Source organism: Leucoraja erinacea, unplaced genomic scaffold (assembly GCF_028641065.1).
Source record: "Leucoraja erinacea ecotype New England unplaced genomic scaffold, Leri_hhj_1 Leri_128S, whole genome shotgun sequence".
NCBI lineage: Eukaryota > Metazoa > Chordata > Chondrichthyes > Rajiformes > Rajidae > Leucoraja > Leucoraja erinaceus.
This window is the reverse complement of record NW_026575550.1, coordinates 22,501-42,779: the sequence shown is the minus strand read 5'-3', so window position 1 is coordinate 42,779 and position 20,279 is coordinate 22,501. Positions and strand designations below refer to the sequence as shown.

Here is a 20,279-nt window from a genome sequence, read left to right as displayed (position 1 = left end):
CTAGAATGTCCTTCCTCAAATTTGGAATCCAAACAGGCGTCACTGACTAGCTGAGTATTACCATCTGCTTTTGTTCCAAAATTCCAGCATCTACAATTCTCAGTTCAGTTCCGCTTAGCTTATTGTCACGTGTACCAAAGTGCAGTGAAAAGCGTTTGTTGCGTGCTTTCCAGTCAGCAGAAAGACAACGCAAGGCTAGCGTTTGTTTCAAGGGGGATTGTAACAAAAACCTGGGTCTCTGGCGCTGCAAGTGCTGTAGGGCCTCCTCAATTTTCATAATATTTTCATAAACCCATGCACAACAAAAACCATTTGCTTGTTTATTTCATGAAAATTCATGCAAATACCAAGAGCAGATGATTTGAAAAATCCAGCAGAAAGCTTTAAATGCACTAATTATGTCTTTAAGAAGACGGACTCCAGGAAGTTGAGCGTTTAACTCAAGTTCAAAGAGGGTCAGGGACTTCAGATAAAGAGTCTGTGGAAAACATAGCCCAAACTAATGGGAAGTGGAAGTCAACGAGGATTTAAATATTAGTGAGATTACAATTGTACTTAAGAAGGAACTGCAGATGTTGGAAAAGCGAAGGTACACAAAAATGCTGGAGAAACTCAGTGGGGGCAGCAGCATCTATGGAGCGAAGGAAATAGGCAACGTTTTGGGCCGAAACGTTGCCTATTTCCTTCGCTCCATAGATGCTGCTGCACCCGCTGAGTTTCTCCAGCATTTTTGTGTACCTATCAATTGTACTTGCTGGAATCTGATTTCTAGGGACAATTTTAACATTTACTAAGCCAATTAACCTACAAACCTGTAGGTCGGAGAAAACTCACACAGGTCTCGGGGAGAACGTGCAAACTCCGTACAGACAGCACCCGCTGTCAGGATCGAACCCGGGTCTACGGCACTCCGGATTCCTCCCACGCTCCAAAGACGTGCAGGTGCGTCGGCCATTAGGCTTCGGTAAAATTGTCCCCAGTGTGTGTAGGATAGTGGTAGTTGTATGGGGTGATCAGTGGGACAGCACGGACTCAGTGGGCCGAAGGGCCAGTTTCTGCGCTGTATCTCCAGAGTCTAAAGTAGAGTTTGATGGTCTGTGCATGCAAGTGGGATATGGTGAAATTATTATTGCAGAACACAAAAAAATTCCCCCACCACAGGGTTAGTCCATTACAATCACAGAGGGGCGGTGGAAAAGTTAGAGTCATAGAGCAGGGCTGCCAACATAGGGTGAGAGGTGAGAGGCAGAAATAGCGAGGGAGTGCAGTGACCGAGGGACTGTGTGTCGGGGTATCCCCCCTCCCACGGTAGGAAGCTTTTGCCTTTTTTTTCAGTTTGAAATTGTGGAATCTGGTGCATACTTTTAACTTATACTTAAATGCAACATTTATGCTTCAAGTTGGATTAGGTGTGAATAAGGTTAGGCTAAATCACATTCCTAATTACATTCCACAGTAGAGCCAGGCTCTGATCAACAGGTGCAGCACATGAATGACCTTAGTATATTCATGTATGGAAATCAGATTATAATTCATGCTGTTATGCAAATATATAGAGAAACAAAAACATAGAAACAAGAGGAGTCAGACTTCCATCACTGTTCTGCACAAACAAATCAATCAACCTTACCCTTTGACTATAGACGGAGAGGTGAGGGTCAGGTTTAGTGGTGAATCTGTGGAATTCTCTGCCAACGAAGGTAGTTGAGGCCACAGTTCATTGGTTATATTTAAGAGGGAGTTAGATGTGGCCCTTGTGGCTAAAGGGATCAGGGGGTATGGAGAGAAGGCAGGGATGGGATACTGAGTTGGATGATCAGCCATGATCATATTGAATGGCGGTGCAGGCTCGAAGGGCTGAATGGCCTACTCCTGCGACTATTTTCTATGTTTCTATGTCAGTAACCCGGGGGTCCAGGGGTGAGGTGAGGGTCAGTGACCTGGGGTCGGGCATCGGAGCGGAGCCTTCGCCCGAGATCCATCCCTGCGGCTCCGGAGACGGCATCGACGCCCCCACTCACCCAGTCCGCTCCGGGTTCAAAACTCCATGGGGTGTGGACAGAGGGGCCGACGGACACAGAGAGAGCCGCCGGAGGTGAGGGTGGGAGGTGTGAGCCGTGCCTCGAGGGGGGGTCGGTGCTGGGACCACCGCCATGTCTCACCTATCACACCATCTGCACGGGAATGTGAATGCAGGTGAGGCAGCATCTATGGAGCGGTGGACAAAAATGCTGGAGTAATGCTTGAGTCTAAAGAAGGGCCAAACTCAGACATAGATGCGGTCTCACCCGCTGAGTTTCCCCAGCATTTTGGTCTACATTTTGCCATTTTAAATAGTGTGCGATGGGCTTAAGCCAACTATTCTCATTGGTGAGTGTGGAGGAGCATGACTCATAGCAATAGGATTTGAGTATAGGAGCAGGGAGGTTCTACTGCAGTTGTACAGGGTCTTGGTGAGACCACACCTGGAGTATTGCGTACAGTTTTAGTCTCCTAATCTGAGGAAGGACATTATTGCCATAGAGTGAGTACAGAGAAGGTTCACCAGACCGATTCCTGGGATGTCAGGACTTTCATATGAAGAAAGACTGGATAGACTCGGCTTGTACTCGTTAGAATTTAGAAGATTGAGGGGGGATCTTATAGAAACTTACAAAATTCTTAAGGGGTTGGACAGACGAGATGCAGGAAGATTGTTCCCGATGTTGGGGAAGTCCAGAACAAGGGGCCACAGCATCTCTGTAGAGAAGGAATGGGTGATGTTTTTGGGTCGAGACCCCTTCTTCAGTCTCAACATGAAACGTCACCCATCCTTTCTCTCCAGAGATGCTGCCTGACCCGCTGAGTTACTCCAGCATTTTGTGTCTATCTTCGATTTAAACCAGTATCTGCATTTCCTTCCTACACAATAGTTTTAAATGTTGTTTTTCTCACATTTCCATCAGAGACTGGAGGCACAGGTTATGGCTTCCGTCCACAAAACCCTAAATGCAAAATCGAAAGATCATCTATGAGTCTGCAGAATGAAACAACAGGTATCTTGACCTCGTTACTGTGACCACAAGTTGCAGAAAGTAACTGCAGACGCTGGTTTAAGCTGAATAGACAATAATGGTGAAGTAATTCAACATCTCTGGAGAGAAGGAATGGGTGACTTTTCAGCACAAGACCCTTCTTCAGATCCCCGCACGTTAACACTATCCTACACGGACCAGGGTACATTTACATTAACACCAAGCCAACAGCTGCTTTTGTTGAATGCTTTCCAGCCAGTGGAAAGGCAAACACAAGGCTAGCATTTATTTCAAGAGGGCTTGTATACAAAAACAGAGATGTAACGCTGAGGCTCTACAAGGCCACATTTGGAATATTGTGAGCATATTTGGGCACCATGTCTGAGGAAGGATGTGCTGGCTCTGGAGAGGGTCCAGAGGAGGTTTACGAGAATGATGCCAGGAATGAGTGGGTTAAGGGGGAGGGGGAGGGGGGGGGGGGAGGGGGGGGGGGAGGGGGAGGGGGGGGGGGGTTGGGGGGGGGGAGGTGTAAAGAGACAAATAAAATCATATAAAATTCTCAAGGGTTTGGACAGGCTGGAGGCTGCTAAAATGTTCCCAATGTTGGGGGAGTCCAGAACCAGGGGATCACAATTTAAGAATAAGGGGTCGGCCATTTAGGACTGAGATGAGGGGAAACACTTTTCCGCCCAGAGAGTTGTGAATCTGTGGAATTCTCTGCCACAGAAGGCAGTGGAGGCCAATTCACTAGATGTTTTCAAGAGGGAGTTAGAAATAGTTCTTGGGGCTAACGGAATCAAGGGATATGGGGAGAAGGCAGGAACGGGTTACTGATTGTGGATGATCAGCCATGATCATATTGAATGGCGGTGCTGGCTCGATGGGCTGAATGGCCTACTCCTGCACCTGTTTTCTATGTTTCTATGGTTCCATGCAAGGGTTGGCAAAACGTAACCCGTAATGCAAGTCTGTTGTGATTATGAAACAAGCATTTTGGGAATTTTACTTACACAATATGGCGTAACTTGCAAAGAACATAACAAAGCCAACTGATGGCACAATGACAGCAGGGAGAATACTTGATAGAAGATTGTCTGGGGATTCACAGCCTTTTCCTGTCGGTAGACAAAAGAATGTAAATTATAAACGTATAAAATAATAGTTACTCCAGCATTTGTCATTATAGACCGTGGGTCTAATTAGAGTGAAGGACAGCACAGATACAGCAGGCCGAATGGCCTCTTCCTAGGATCTTAGTTTGATTTCAAGACTTCCTATAGTAACTCGAAATAATTAGTTTAGTTTAGTTTACAGATGCAGCCCTTCAGCCCACCGAGTCCGTACCGACCAGCGATCCCCGCACACATACACTATCCTACACACACTAGGGACAACTTACATTTATACCAAGCAAATTAGCCTAAACCTGTACGTCTTTCGAGTGTGGGAGGAAACCGAAGATCTCGGAGAAAACGCACGCGGGTTAAGGGGGAGAACGTACAAACTCCGTACAGACAGCACCCGTAGTCGGGATCGAACCCGGGTCTCTGGAGCTGTGAGGCAGCAACTCTACCAGTTAATTGGCTTGGTATAAAGGTAAGAAATGTCCCTAGTTTGTGCAAGATAGTGTTAATGAGCGGAGATCGTTGGTCGATGCGGACTTAGTGGGCCGAAAGGCCTTTTTCAGTGCTGTATTTGTAAACTAAACTAATTCTTGCAAGTTTCTATGAAAAGCCTTGGAATCAAATTCAGATCTGAGGAAGGGCCTGTTTCTGCGCTGTATTTCTAAACTAAACTAAACTACACTAAACTACACTAAACTACACTAAACTACACTAAACTACACTAAACTACACTAAACTACACTAAACTACACTAAACTACACTAAACTAAACTACACTAAACTAAACTACACTAAACTACACTAAACTAAACTAAATTACACTAAACTACACTAAACTACACTAAACTACACTAAACTACAATAAACTACAATAATCTAAACATAGAAACGTAGACAATAGGTGCAGGAGTAGAGGCCATTCAGCCCTTCGAGCCTGCACCGCCATTCAATATGATCATGGCTGATCATCCAACTCAGTATCCTGTACCTGCCTTCTCTCCATGCCCCTGATCCCACATGGGCCACATCTAACTCCAGTTTAAATATAGCCAATGAACTGGCCTCAACTACCTTCTGTGGCAAGGAATTCCACAGATTCACCACTCTCTGTGTGTGAAAAATGTTTTTCTCATCTCGGTCTTAAAAGATTTCCCCTTTATCCCTAAACTGTGACCCCTTGTTCTGGACTTCCCCAACATCAGGAACAATCTTCCTGCATCTAGGCTGTCCAACCCCTTACAAATTTTGTATGTTTCTATAAGATCCCCCCTCAATCTTCCAGAACTAGGGGTCACAGTTTAAGGATAACAGGGAAGTATTTTAGGACCGAGATGAGAAAATCATTTTTTACACAGAGAGTGGTGAATCTGTGGAATTCTCTGCCACAGAAGGTAGTTGAGGCCAGTTCATTGCCTATATTTAAGAGGGAGTTAGATGTGGCCCTTGTGGCTAAAGGGATGGAGAGAAGGCAGGGATGGGATACTGAGTTAGATGATCAGCCATGATCATATCGAATGGCGGTGCAGGCTCGAAGGGCCGAATGGCCTACTCCTGCACCTATATTCTATGTTTCTATGTTTCTATGTAATCTTCTAAATTCTAGCGAGTACAAGCCGAGGCTATCCAGTCTTTCTTCATATGAAAGTCCTGACATCCCAGGACTTTCATAAGGAAACAATAGATTACAGTAAGCCTTCGTTACTACGGACCTCTTTATAACAATATCGTTTAGGGTGGAGGCATCTGCCAATCTTCACCAGCAGGCTAGGCTGCCGACATCACCCCAAGCCCTCACCGCCGATCCGACCCGCACTCCGGCTGCCCTCCATCATCGACTCCCCGATCCTCCCCTCCCCCACGGTTGCCAGCAGGGCAGGCCCATCAACCCACCCAAATTCCAGGCCCAGAGTCTGAAGTAGGGTCCCGACCAGAAATGTGGAGGAAGGAACTGCAGATGCTGGTTTACATCGAAGACAAGCACAAAATGCTGGAGTAACTCAGCGGGGCAGGGAGCATCTCTGTAGAGAAGGAATGGGTGACGTTTCGGATCGAGACCCTTCTTCAGACTGAGAGTCAGCGGAGAGGGAGACACAAAGATAGGGAAGGGTAAGGTGTGAAAATGATAGATCAAAGCAGATGATGTTTAGGAAATGTCGAATGGTTCATTGTGTAGGAAGGAACTGCAGATGCTGATTTACACCGAAGATAGACACAAAATGCTGGAGTAACTCAGCGGGTCAGGCAGCATCTTTGAATAGGGACACAAAATGCTGGAGTAACTCAGTGAGCCAGGCAGCATCTCTGGAGAGAAGGAATAGGTGACGTTTTGGGTCAAGACCCGAATGGTGTCTGAAGAAAGGTCGCAATCCGAAACGTCTCCCATTCCCTCTCTCCACAGATGCTGCCTGTCCCGCTGAGTTACTCCAGCATTTTGTAACCAACATCCGCAGTTCCTTGCATCCACTACTCATACAATGATACTCCATTGCCTGGTAATCCCTAAATGCCCCTGTCCCACTTAGGAAACCTGAACGGAAACCTCTGGAGGCTTTGCGCCCCACCCAAGGTTTCCGTGAGGTTCCCGGAGGTTTTTGTCAGCCTCCCTACCTGTTTCCACTACCTGCAACCACCGGCAACCACCGTGAACCGCACGGAAACCTTGGGTGGGACGCAAAATCTCCAGAGGTTTCCGTTCAGGTTTCCTAAGTGGGACAGGGGCATATTACTCTGATATAACGGACAATCTGTAGTAATGGACACCCCTCCCCCCCCCCGCCCGCCCATCACTTCTATGGTCTATTATAACAAGGGTTGACACTCACCAGCTTGTTTCAATATCTCTGCAATCAGAATTCCAGATGAGAAAATAACTATCAGTCCGCCCAATGGAGTTACTGCATCCACCATAATTCTGCAGACTGCCAACAAAACAAATTCAATCACAAAGTTTTGAACATTAATTTCGTAACTAACTGTAATATCAGGGTGGCGCAGCGGCAGAGTTGCTGCCTTACAGCGCATGCCGCGCCGGAGACCCGGGTCAAATCCCGTCTGTACGGAGTTTGTACCTTCTCCCCGTGACCTGCGTGGGTTTTCTCCGAGATCTTCGGTTTCCTCCCACACTCCAAATACCATATAACCATATAACAATTACAGCACGGAAACAGGCCATCTCGACCCTTCTAGTCCGTGCCGAACACGTATTCTCCCCTAGTCCCATCTAACTGCACTCAGACCATAACCCTCCATTCCTTCCCCGTCCATATACCTATCCAATTTATTTTTAAATGATAAAAACGAACCTGCCTCCACCACCTTCACTGGAAGCTCATTCCACACAGCCACCACTCTCTGAGTAAAGAGGTTCCCCCTCATGTTACCCCTAAACATCTGTCCCTTAATTCTCAAGTCATGTCCCCTTGTTTGAATCTTCCTTACTCTCAGTGGGAAAAGCTTATCCACGTCAACTCTGTCTATCCCTCTCATCATTTTAAAGACCTCTATCAAGTCCCCCCTTAACCTTCTGCGCTCCAAAGAATAAAGCCCTAACTTGTTCAACCTTTCTCTGTAACTTAGTTGCTGAAACCCAGGCAACAATCTAGTAAATCTCCTCTGTACTCTCTCTGCAGGTTTGTAGGTTAATTGGCCTGGTATAAATGTAACAGTTGTCCCGTGTGTGTGTGTGTGTGTGTGTGTGTGTGTGTGTGTGTGTGTGTGTGTGTGTGTGTGTGTGTGTGTGTGTGTGTGTGTGTGTGTGTGTGTGTGTGTGTGTGTGTGTGTGTGTGTGTGTGTGATGGTGTTAGTGTGCGGGGATCGCTGGTCGGTGCGGACTCGGTGGGCAGAAGGGCCTGTTTCCGCGCTGTATCTCTAAACTAAGCTAAACTATAGTACAGCAAAGATATAGATCCTTCAGCTTGCAGTGTCTGTGTCGAATGTGATGAGACTTTAAACTAATCCCTCATACATCGACGAGACCAATAGAACATAGACTGGGCGATCGTTTCGCTGAACACGTCCACTCAGTCCGCCTGAACCTACCTGATCTCCCGGTTGCCAAACACCTTAACTCCCCCTCCCATTCCCACACTGACCTTTCTGTCCTGGGCCTCCTCCATATTACGCTTGGGCGGTTTACAGCCCAGTGGTATGAATGTTGACTTCTCTAACTTCAAGTAACCCTTGCTTTCCCTCTCTCTCCATCCCTCCACCCACCCAAGTCGTACCAGCTTCAAAGTCGTCTTGTTGAGTCTCATTTAAACTTGTTCTCACCTACCAAACAGCTAACAATGTTTAAGAAAGAACTGCAGATGCTGGAAAAATCGAAGGTAGACAGAAAATGCTGGTGAAACTCAGCGGGTGAGGCAGCATCAGCATTCAGAATGCTTCAATCTATAATAAACGAAAATTTCTTTCAGTTCTCTTAATTTTTAAGAAAGTTATGGCCATTTGACTGTCCTCAATCACAGCTTTTGTGTTAAGTCAATGGAAAAGCAATAGGGAACAAGATGCTAATTTCCGAGTATGAAAATGGCCATAGCTTTTTTTAATATTGAAGATATGAAAGTGAATTAGGTGTCAAATGAAACTTCTTTTTATGCTTTATCCGATGGGATAAATCGCAGACTTGATTTTTTAAATCTCAAAATTTTGTAACATTGTCCTTCTTCAGACTGAGAGTCAAGGGACTGGGAGAAGCAGAGATAAGGATGGGTAGGGTGTGAAAATGAGACATCAAAAGAAATGCAGATCAAGGAAAATGTAGAACAGATCACTGTAAGGAGAATAGGGGAATATGAAATCAAAGCAAAGAGAGATAATGTAATCGGGGACAGTCAGACTGGTCGGAGAACTGGGAAGGGGGGAGGGATGGAGAGAGAAGGAAAGCAAGGGTTGCTTGAAGTTAGAGTAGTCAATATTCATACCGCTGGTTGAATTAAGCAGCAACTGCTGAAATATTTAACTGGTGATTATACCTGCGTCCTGTAAAAAGTAACATACATTGGGTGGGTGGCACGACTCACGTCGCAGCGGCCTCTGCAGTCCATCTGTCTTTTTAAAATGATCTTGTCTTGTTTGGGTGTAGTTTTTAGTGATTTTTTTTACTGTGTATGTGTGTGTGGGGGGGGGGGCGGGGGAACTTTTAAAATATTTTCCCTGTACGGAGGACCCGACCTTTTCCCTGTCGGGTCTCCGTTGTAGTTGGGGCCTAGCACCGTGGAGTGGCCTCCAGTCGCGGAGCCTGCGAACTGCTCACCATCGCGGAGCTGGCTGAGTTTGGAGTTTGGAGAGCTGTGGTGGCGCGCTGCTGCGGCCCGACCCCGGAGATTTGGAGGCTCCACCCGCAGGTCTGGTGGACGGTGACACCGGGAGCCCGCGGGTCGCTGGTGGGAGACCGCTTTTCGGGGCTTCCGCAACTGCGACTTCTCCCGCCCGAGTTGCGGGGTTGAGGATGACCTGGAGCGGGGTCTTACATCGCCCGGCGCGGCTTTAAATGGACGCGGGACTTGCTAGCGCCCACCGGGGGCTCCAACATCAAGACCCGGAGCGCGGCCTTGCATCGACCGGCGCGGCTTTAATGGCCGCGGGACTTACTTACCATCGCCGCCCGGGGCTTTGACTCTGACATCGGGAGGAGAACGAGGAGTGCAGGGGACAGATAAGACTTTGCCTTCCATCACAGTGAGGAGGAGATTCACTGTAAATTTGTGTAAATTGTGCTGTGTCTTGGTTTTTTCTACTTGTGCGTATGACTGCAGAAACCAAATTTCGTTTGAACCTCAATGAGATTCAAATAACAACAAATAAATTGTATCATCATGGTATCATTGTATCGTATCTCTTGATTGAACTTACAATGGGTTGACAGGATGTTATTAAACCACTCCCAGCCATATGTCTTCATACTACACATCGCAACCAAGATCAGTATTAGGAGGAGACTTGAAATCACCAATCCAACCACAATGATTCCAGAATATTCTATAATAAAAAACAAAAATTAGTAATTTATAACTGAAATTAAAATTACAGTGAATAAGAGGCATGATAGCACAAAGGAAGGAAATAGATACATAGAAACATAGAAAATAGGTGCAGGAGTAGGCCATTCGGCCCTTCGAGCCTGCACCGCCATTCAATATGATCATGGCTGATCATCCAACTCAGTATCCCGCACCTGCCTTCTCTCCATACCCTCTGATCCCTTTAGCCACAAGGGCCACATCTAACCCTCTTAAATATAGTCAATGAACTGGTCTCAACTACCTTCTGTGGCAGAGAGTTCCAGAGATTCACCACTCTCTGTGTGAATTTTTTTTTTCTCATCTCGGTCTTAAAAGATTTCCCCCTTATCCTTAAACTGTGACCCCTTGTTCTGGGCTTCCCCAACATCGGGAACAATCTTCCTGCATCTAGCCTGTCATTTCTTCACTGCCTGCGGTACCTGCATGCTTACTTTCAGTGAGTGATGAACAAGGACTCCCAGATATATCCCCCTGTAACTGGATGTTACAGTTTTCAGGTTCCTGTACCTACTTCCCGGTAGCTGGATAGCATCTGATGATGCTGGCTGCCTTTTTGAGGCAGCGATTCCAGTAAATCCCTTCGACGGTGAGGAGTTCAGATCCTGTGATGGACTGGGCAGTATCCACAACTTATAATTGGAATGTGGAAGAGTATGACCACAAAGAGGTTCTTCTGCAGTTCTATAGACCTCTGGTGAGACCACATCTGGAGTATTGTGTACAGTTTTGGTCTCCTAATTTGAGGAAGGACATCCTTGTGATTGAGGCAGTGCAGCGTAGGTTCACGAGATTGATCCCTGGGATGGCGGGACTGTCATATGAGGAAAGATTGAAAAGACTAGGCTTGTATTCACTGCAGTTTAGAAGGATGAGGGGGGATTTTATAGAAACATATAAAATTATAAAAAGGACTGGACAAGCTAGATGCAGGAAAAATGTTCCCAAAGTTGGGTGAGTCCAGAACCAGGGGCCACACAGTCTTAGAATAAAGGGGAGGCCATTTAAGACTGAGGTGAGAAAAAAAACTTTTTCTCCCAGAGAGTTGTGAATTTGTGGAATTCCCTGCCACAGAGGGCAGTGGAGGCCAAATCACTGGATGGATTTAAGAGAGAGTTAGATAGGGCTCTAGGAGCTAGTGGAGTCAAGGGACATGGGGAGATGGCAGGCACGGGTTATTGATAGGGAACGATCAGCCATGATCACAATGAATGGCGGTGCTGGCTCGAAGGGCCGAATGGCCTCCTCCTGCACCTATTTTCTATGTTTCTATATCTCTCTGCAGCCTTACCACCCGACCTACTACTCGATAATAGAGTGTGCAATATGCAATATCCGATCAAGAGAGAAACAGGGGCATATACTCTACCTGAAGTTTCCCCCCAGCAACAAATTGCTGCCATGAGTACGACAAGAGACACCATTGATGCCAACTGCAAGAACAGCAGTATATTTTGATGAGACGGTAGACCTGCAAAAATAAGCAATGAGTTTCAACATTACATAGATACATAAAAACATAGAAAATAGGTGCAGGAGTAGGCCATTCGGCCCTTCGAGCCTGCACTGCCATTGAATATGATCATCCAACTCAGTATCCTGTACCTGCCTTCTCTCCATACCCCCTGATCACTTTAGCCACAAGGGCCACATCTAACTCCCTCTTAAATATAGCCAATGAACTGGCCTCAACTACCTTCTGCGGCAGAGAATTCCAGAGATTCACCGCTCTCTGTGTGAAAAAAGTTTTCCTCATCTCGGTCCTAAACGATTTCCCCCTTATCCTCAAACTGTGACCCCTTGTTCTGGACTTCCCCAACATCGGGAACAATCTTCCTGCATCTAGCCTGTCCAACCCCTTAAGAATTTTGTAAGTTTCTATAAGATCCCCCCTCAATCTTCTAAATTCTAGCGAGTACAAGCCGAGTCTATCCAGTCTTTCTTCGTATGAAAGTCCTGACATCCCAGGAATCAGTCTGGTGAACCATGTATAGTTTTTCCGCTGACTGGTTAGCACACAACAAAAAAACCTTTTCACTGTACCTCGGCACACATGACAATAAACTAAACTAAACTATGAATCGCATTCTCTTCCCTTCTAAAGGTAGATTTTGACGCCCATACTTATCAAGAACGTATTAATGTCTACTTTAAAACTACCCAAGCATTTGGCATCCATAGCAATGAGTTCCACACATTCACCACCCTCTGGTGAAAGAAATTTCCATTCTGCCCAGTATATCCATTTGTTGAAAAGCCTAATGTGGAAGCACTAATGCCCCTGTCCCACTTAGGAAACCTGAACGGAAACCTCTGGAGACGTTTCGCCCCACCCAAGGTTTCCGTGCTGTTCCCGGAAGGTTGCAGGTGGTTGCCGGAGGTTGCAGGTAGTGGAAGCAGGTGGAGAGACTGACAAAAACCTCCGGGAACCGCACGGAAACCTTGGGTGGGACGCAAAGTATCCAGATGGTTCCGTTCAGGTTTCCTAAGTGGGACAGGGGCTAGCCAGCCAGCGATTACCACGTACACTAACACTATCCTACACACACTAGGGACAATTCACATTTTTTACCGAAGCCAATCGGCCTACAAACCCGCACGTGTTTGGGCCGTGAGTGGAAACCGGAGCAGCCGGGAAAAAACCCACGCAGGTCACGGGGAGAACGAACAAACTCCGTACGGACAAGCACCCGTGGTCGGGATTGAACCCGGGACTCTGGCGCTGTGAGGCAGCGACTATACCGCTGCGCCACCTTGCCGATAGAGTTACCCCAGCACTTTGGGGCTATTTTTAATTTAAATTTTTTTTTTTTTTTTTTTTTTTTTTTTTTTTTTTTTTTTTTTTTTTTTTAATTAGAAGTACAATAAGTTACAGCAATACACACCACATATATCTTATTACATTTGTTGTACCCCTTCATTTTTTGAGCTTTAAGAAAGTTAGAAATAAAAGAAGTAAGGAAAGTGAGAAGGAGTCGTGAATGTGCAGGAAGGTGTTGGGAAAAGAGAACCCATTAGAGAGAGAGTCAGAGAAGAAAGTTAAGAAATAGACCCTAGAAAAGAAAGAAAGAGAAACAATCGCTCTATTGTAAAAAACGACTATTTAAAAAATATCTCCCCCTCACGTTGTGATGGTTGATTAATTTTCAACAACGATCGGTAGAAAAATGTAAATAAATATCTCTTACTTATTGCAGTACTGCCTCCCAGTAAACAAGAAACAATAATCCCGATGAAGACTGTGCAGCCAGAAATCAGAGCCGCAATGGAGAAGCTCAGGGTTATTTTATGTAGAGACGGAATACCTGAAATAGGAAATATTATGTGTTGGAAGGAACTGCATAGAAACATAGAAACATAGAAATTAGGTGCAGGAGGAGGCCTTTCGGCCTTTCGAGCCAGCACCGCCATTCACTGTGATCATGGCTGATCGTCCCCTATCAATAACCTGTGCCTGCCTTCTCCCCATATCCCTTGACTCCACTAGCCCCTAGAGCTCTATCTAACTCTCTCTTAAATCCATCCAGTGATTTGGCCTCCACTGCCCTCTGTGGCAGGGAATTCCACAAATTCACTACTCTCTGGGTGAAAAAGTTTTTTCTCACCTCAGTCTTAAATGACCTCCCCTTTATTCTAAGACTGTGTGGCCCCTGGTTCTGGACTCGCCCAACATTGGGAACATTTTTCCTGCATCTAGCTTGACCAGTCCTTTTATAATTTTATATGTTTCTATAAGTATCCCCTCATCCTTCTAAACTCCAGTGAATACAAGCCTAGTCTTTTCAATCTTTCCTCATATGACAGTCCCGCCATCCCAGGGATCAATCTCGTGAACCTACGCTGCACTGTCTCAATCACAAGGATGTCCTTCCTCAAATTAGGAGACCACTGCAGATGCTGGTTTACACCGAAGATAGACACAAAATGCTGGAGTAACTCAATGTGACAGGCAGCATCTCTCGAGAGAAGGAACGGGTGACGTTTCAGGTTGAGACCCTTCTTCAGACTGAGAGTCAGGGGAGATGGGGTTGGACACAGAGATAAGGAAGTGTAAGGTGTGAAGACGAGGCAAGAATCACGATTCAAGAGAGTTTATTGTCATGTGTCCCAGATAGGACAATGACATTCTTGCTTTGCTTCAGCACAACATAATATAGTAGGCATAAATAAATATAGAACAGAACAGATTAGTGTTTTCTTCTTTTTTCTTTATTTTCTTTTTTTTTTTTTTTTCTTTTTTTTTTTTGTCTTTTTTTTCTTTTTTGTATTTTTGTGTGTGTGTGTGTGTGTGTGTGTGTGGGTGTGTGTTTGTTTGTGTGTGTGTGTGTGTGTGTGTGTGTTTGTGTGTGTGTGTGTATATATGAATATACACATATATGTGTATGTATATATATATATATATTATATATATAATATATATGTACATATATATATATGTATATATATATACACACACACACACACACACACACATAAGAGACAGATAAAATGCAATAGGCTATTAATGTTTTTTTTATTTTATTTTTTAATTATTTATTTTGAACAGAATAAAAGAATAAAAAGCAAATGTGAAACAGCATACAAAAAACAAAACAAAAATATTTATAAAGTATATCTATAAATAAATGAAATCGTATGTGTCTGAAAAGGAACAGGAAGAAGCCAAAGCTTATTAATTCCCACCCATTATTCAACTGCTTGTAATTATCTTATACAAATTTAGCAGCTATATGTACACCATCTGTACACCAGCAGCTATATGTACACCAAATTATTTACATTTATACACTAATCAAATATTTACAAAGTCATACATAAAAGAAAAAAATACAAAGAAAAGAAAAACCCCTCATATACTATACAGTATCTTAGTCATATATACAACCCATCACTCTATAATCACCCTTCCCAATACAATCAGTATAACAAATATCACAATCACCTATCCTCATCCCAATATCCTTTTAAACAAGTGTTTTTGGACATCTTTGTAAACTGAATTATGCTCCTGTTTTACCCACCTAAAAGATTTCCCCCTTATCCTTAAACTGTGACCCCTTCACAACACGGGAATCTTCTGCATCTAGCCTGTCCATACTTTTAAGAATTTTGTAAGTTTCTATAAGATCCCCCCTCAATCTTCTAAATTCTGAGTACAAGCCGAGTTTCCAGTCTTTCTTATGTCCTGACATCCCAGGAATCAGTCAAAATTATACCCACCCTGTCTTTCCATAAACAGTTTTTGTACATTTCTTGGAAGTAAATTACTTCTTGCTTTGTACATGATTTGCGCAGTCTTAAATTTAACCAGATCGGTGAACTTCAGTGTAAGTGACTTTAAGAATAATAAACTGGTATGTTTTAGATATCCAACGTTATTGATAATTCTTATTGCTCTTTTTTGTAATGTGTATAACGGCTGTAGGTTGGTTTTGTAGGTGTTACCCCATATCTCCACACAGTAACTCAGATTCTGAGTTTTGTTTGAGTTGAATTTGAATTAAACTGAAAACCTTAAGCTAAACTAAACTAACATCACTCACCATGAATGAAGAGGTGGTAAGAATGGTTGACTTCACTGACACGATTTTCCACGATGCAAGTGAAGACTCCACAATTTGATTTTTGGGCATTCCGGATCTGCAAGGTGAGGTTGTTTTGCAACAAGCGATACGTTTCGTCGCTGTTTGTTATCATTTGGCCGTCTTTCGTCCATCGGACCGAGCTCACCTTCCCGCCAGCCACTTGGCATGTCAGATTACTGTCTTGATCCACCATGGCAATTCCAGTGGCGATTGAAGGAGACGACAGTCGTTCTGATGAAGAATGAAAATAAACAGTCCGAGCATGGACAACTTTAAGGAGTTTCCAAATAAAATTGTTACAAATTTGGGCCCCTATCTGAAGAAGGATGCACTGGCTCTGGAGAGGGTACAGAGGAGGTTTACAAGAATGATTCCTGGAATGGGTGACTTAACATATGATGAGTGTTTGGGCCTGAGCTCGCTGGAGTTTAGAAGGTTGAGGGGGACCTCATTGAAACTGACAGAATAATGAAAGGCATAGATAGAGTGGATGTGGAGAGGATGTTTCTGATGGGACCAGAGGTCACAGCCTCAGAATTAAAGGGCGCGCTTTTAGAAAGGAACTTCTTTAGTCAGAGTGTAGATAATCTGTGGAACTCATTGCCACAGAGGGCTGTGGAGGCCAAGTCAGTGGATATCTTTAAGGCAGAGATAGACAAATTCTTGATTTGAACGGGTATCAAGGGTTGTGGGGAGAGAGCAGAAAAATGGGATTAGAAGGCAGAGATCAGCCAAATGGCCTAAATCTACGTTTCGAACTTGTGAAACGCAGGCTGGTGGTGCTATCATAGATGGGGCATGTTGGTCGGCATGAACAATAGACAGGCTGTATAATAGACTTAAACTATGCAACACAATAACAAACCGATAAACTGCTCACCCATAACATTCAGTTTGATGACTCTGCTGTTGTTGGCAATTAAATCGACGTCAACTTTATAGAGACCTTGGTCTTTAGCTGTTAAATTTTTCAGCATCACAAATCCATTGGCAGAGTTGAACTCGCATCGATCCTTACAGAAGGTGGTGAATGTGGCGTTTTGCAATGAGCGGTAAAAGTAATCTATAATTCGGACAATGCCAAATGCCCAACGGACGTGCTGCACATGTTGAATTTCTTTTTCGCCGGGACCAGGCAGCACAACAGACGATCCGATGGCACCGAATATCTCCAAGCTTGGCGTCAACGTTGTCCCTGAGGACCAAGAGAAATAGTCGGCATCTCAGAGGCACGGGAGGATCCAATTCAGAACACAGGAGAGCGGAGGGAACAGATTTAGAAACATAGAAAATAGGTGCAGGAGTAGAGGCCATTCGGCCCTTCGAGCCTGCACCGCCATTCAATATGATCACTGCTGATCATCCAACTCAGTATCCTGTACCTGCCTTCTCTCCATACCCCCTGATCCCCTTAGCCACAAGGGTCACATCTAACTCCCTCTTAAATATAGCCAATGAACTGTGGCCTCAACTACCTTCTGTGGCAGAGAATTCCACAGATTCACCACTCTCTGTGTGTGAAAAATGTTTTCATCATCTCGGTCCTAAAAGATTTCCCCCTTATCCTTAAACTGTGTGACCCCTTGTTCTGGACTTCCCTTACATTGGGAACAATCTTCCTGCATCTAGCCTATCCAACCCCTTAAGAATTTTGTAAGTTTCTATAAGATCCCCCCTCAATCTTCTAAATTCTAGCGAGTACAAACCGAGTCTATCCAGTCTTTCTTAAATTGAAAGTCCTGACATCCCAGGAATCAGCCTGGTGAACCTTCTCTGTACTCCCTCTATGGCAAGAATGTCTTTCCTCAGATTTGGAGACCAAAACTGTACGCAATACTCCAGGTGTGGTCTCACCAAGACCCTGTACAACTGCAGTAGAACCTCCCTGCTCCTATACTCAACTCCTTTTGCTATGAATTCTAACATACCATTCGCATTCTTCACTGCCTGCTGCACCTGTATGCCTACTTTTAATGACTGGTGTACCATGACACCCAGGTCTCATTGCATCTCCCCCTTTCCTAATCGGCCACTATTCAGATAATAGTCTACTTTCCTGTTTTTGCCACCAAAGTGGATAACCTCACATTCATCCACATTATACATAAGCATTACACTACCACATTAAATTTAAGATTGGGATTCCCAAGAACAATCTCGGGAATGAGTGGGTCAACCTACAATGAGCGTTTGTCGGCACCGGGCCTGTACTCGCTGGAGTTCAGAAGAATGGGGCGGGGACTTCATTGAAACTTACAGAATATTGAAAGGCCTGGATAGAGTGGATGTGGAGAGGATGTTCCCACTGGTGGGAGAGTCTGGGACCAGAGGCCAAAACTTCAGAATTAAAGGGCGTACCTTTAGGAAGGAGATGAGGAGAAGTTTCTTTAGTCAGGGGGTGGTGAATCTGTGGAACTCATTGCCACAGACGGCTGTGGAGGCCAAGTCAGTGGATATTTTTACGGCAGAGATTGATAGATTCTTGATTAGCACGGGTGTCAGAGATTATGGGGAGAAGGCAGGAAAATGGGGTTAGGAGGGAGAGATAGATCAGCCATGATTGAATGGCGGAATAGACTTGATGGGCCGAATGGCCTAATTCGATTCCTATCACTTATAATCTTATGATTTTATGAATTAGTGCCTCGGATGGTCCTGCAGTTGATAGGATTAGATGTTATTGTGGAAGAACTGTGAGAACTAAAATGTTAGAGGGAATACTGTGAGCATTATTACTAAAATGTGTTATAAACTGTTTGGACTGGTTACCTAGCATTACTGATTATTACTTTATGGTATTTTTGATTATTGTATGTTTATTTGTATGTCATTCCAATAGGATTGTGAAGCTGTATCAAGTAAGAATGGGAAGGAACTACAGATGCAGGTTTAAACCGAAGATAGACACAAAAAAAGCTGGAGTAATTCAGCGGGAAACATAGAAAATAGGTGCAGGAGTAGGCCATTCGGCCCTTCGAGCCTGCACCGCCATTCAATATGATCATGGCTGATCATCCAACTCAGTATCCTGTACCTGCGTTCTCTCCATACCCCCTGGTCCATTTAGCCACAAGGGCCACATCTAACTCCCTCTTAAATCTAGCCAATGAACTGGCCTCAACTACCTTCTGTGGCAGAGAATTCCACAGATTCACCACTCTCTGTGTAAAAAATAATTTTCTCATCTCGGTCCTAAAAGATTTTCCCCTTATCCTTAAACTGTGACCCCTTGTTCTGGACTTCCCCAACATCGGGAACAATCTTTCTGCATCTAGCCAGTCCAACCCCTTAAGAATGTTGTAAGTTTCTATAAGATCCCCCCTCAATCTTCTAAATTCTAGCGAGTACAAGCCGAGTCTATCCAGTCTTTCTTCATATGAAAGTCCTGACATCCCAGGAATCAGTCTGGTGAACCTTCTCTGTACTCCCTCTATGGCAAGAATGTCTTTCCTCAGATTAGGAGACCAAAACTGTACGCAATACTCCAGGTGTGGTCTCACCATGATGACATGCTAGATGCAGGAAGATTGGTCCCGATGTTGGGGAAGTCCAGAACAAGGGGTCACAGATTAAGGATAAAGGGGAAATCTTTTAGGACCGAAATGAGCAAACCATTTTTCACACAGAGAGTGGTGAATCTGTGGAATTCTCTGCCACAGAAGGTAGTTGAGGCCAGTTCATTGGCCATATTTAAGAGGGAGATGTGGCCCTTGTGGCTAAAGGGATCAGGGGGTATGGAGAGAAGGCAGGGATGGGATACTGAGTTGGATGATCAGCCATGATCATATTGAATGGCGGTGCAGGCTCGAAGGGCCGAATGGCCTACTCCTGCACCTAGTTTCTATGTTTCTTCCCCACTCGAAATGACACCAAACATTTTTCCTCCAGATATGCTGCCTGACCCGCTGAGTTACTCCAACTATTTGTGAGTAACTCAGCGGGTTAGGCAGCATTCCTGGAGTACATGGATAGGTCTGTAGGGTGTGTGGGAAGGAATTGCAGATGCCTTTTCTTAAACCGGTGTCAAAGACGTCCGGAAGGAACTGCAGATGCTGGTTTAAACCGAAGATAGATACAAAATGCTGGAGTAACTCAGCGGGACAGGCAGCATCCCTGGAGAGAAGGAATGGGCGACGTTTCAGGTCGAGACCCTTCTTCAGGCCGTTCTCTAGAGTCGAGATACTGCCTGGCCCGCTGAGTCACCAAGCGTTTTGTATATTTCTCAGCTCAAATGCGCTGGCGGCGGGACAAATATTACATGGAAACTCAGGCAAGAAAATAAACATTTAAATAAAGATCGCAGATAAAGCCACGAATTCGGGCGTGAAACCAGGATAGCGTGAGCAGAGGAGGTGGTGGGATGATGGTAGAGGAATTAGCAGGACTTGGTGAACGGGATGTCCCAGAAAACTCGCAGAAAATCCCTTACAACGCTCACATATTTGTACACAGACCCATGACCCTCGAATGAATGAAACCGATAACGAAACGCTATGTAGAAAATGAAGGGGGGGGGGGGGGGGGAGGGGAAACAAG

At 44.8% G+C, this 20,279-nt stretch overlaps 1 protein-coding gene across 3 annotated transcripts in view; it reads right to left on the bottom strand.

Annotated features, from left to right (window-relative positions):
* LOC129715640 (uncharacterized) overlaps positions 1 to 20,279 on the bottom strand; it is a 38,827-nt gene that overhangs the window by 17,939 nt on the left and 609 nt on the right. For 2 of the 3 annotated variants that reach the window (XM_055665501.1, XM_055665500.1), the window contains exons 2-8: positions 16,624 to 16,938; positions 15,702 to 15,974; positions 13,347 to 13,463; positions 11,528 to 11,629; positions 9,992 to 10,117; positions 6,961 to 7,056; positions 4,025 to 4,129 (exon numbers count right to left, since the gene is read on the bottom strand). In XM_055665501.1, coding sequence (XP_055521476.1) covers positions 4,025 to 4,129; positions 6,961 to 7,056; positions 9,992 to 10,117; positions 11,528 to 11,629; positions 13,347 to 13,463; positions 15,702 to 15,974; positions 16,624 to 16,938 — 1,134 coding nt within the window. Of the gene's footprint in view, positions 1 to 2,466; positions 2,985 to 4,024; positions 4,130 to 6,960; positions 7,057 to 9,991; positions 10,118 to 11,527; positions 11,630 to 13,346; positions 13,464 to 15,701; positions 15,975 to 16,623; positions 16,939 to 20,279 lie in introns of those variants that run through there. The other variant, XM_055665502.1, reaches the window with a different exon arrangement.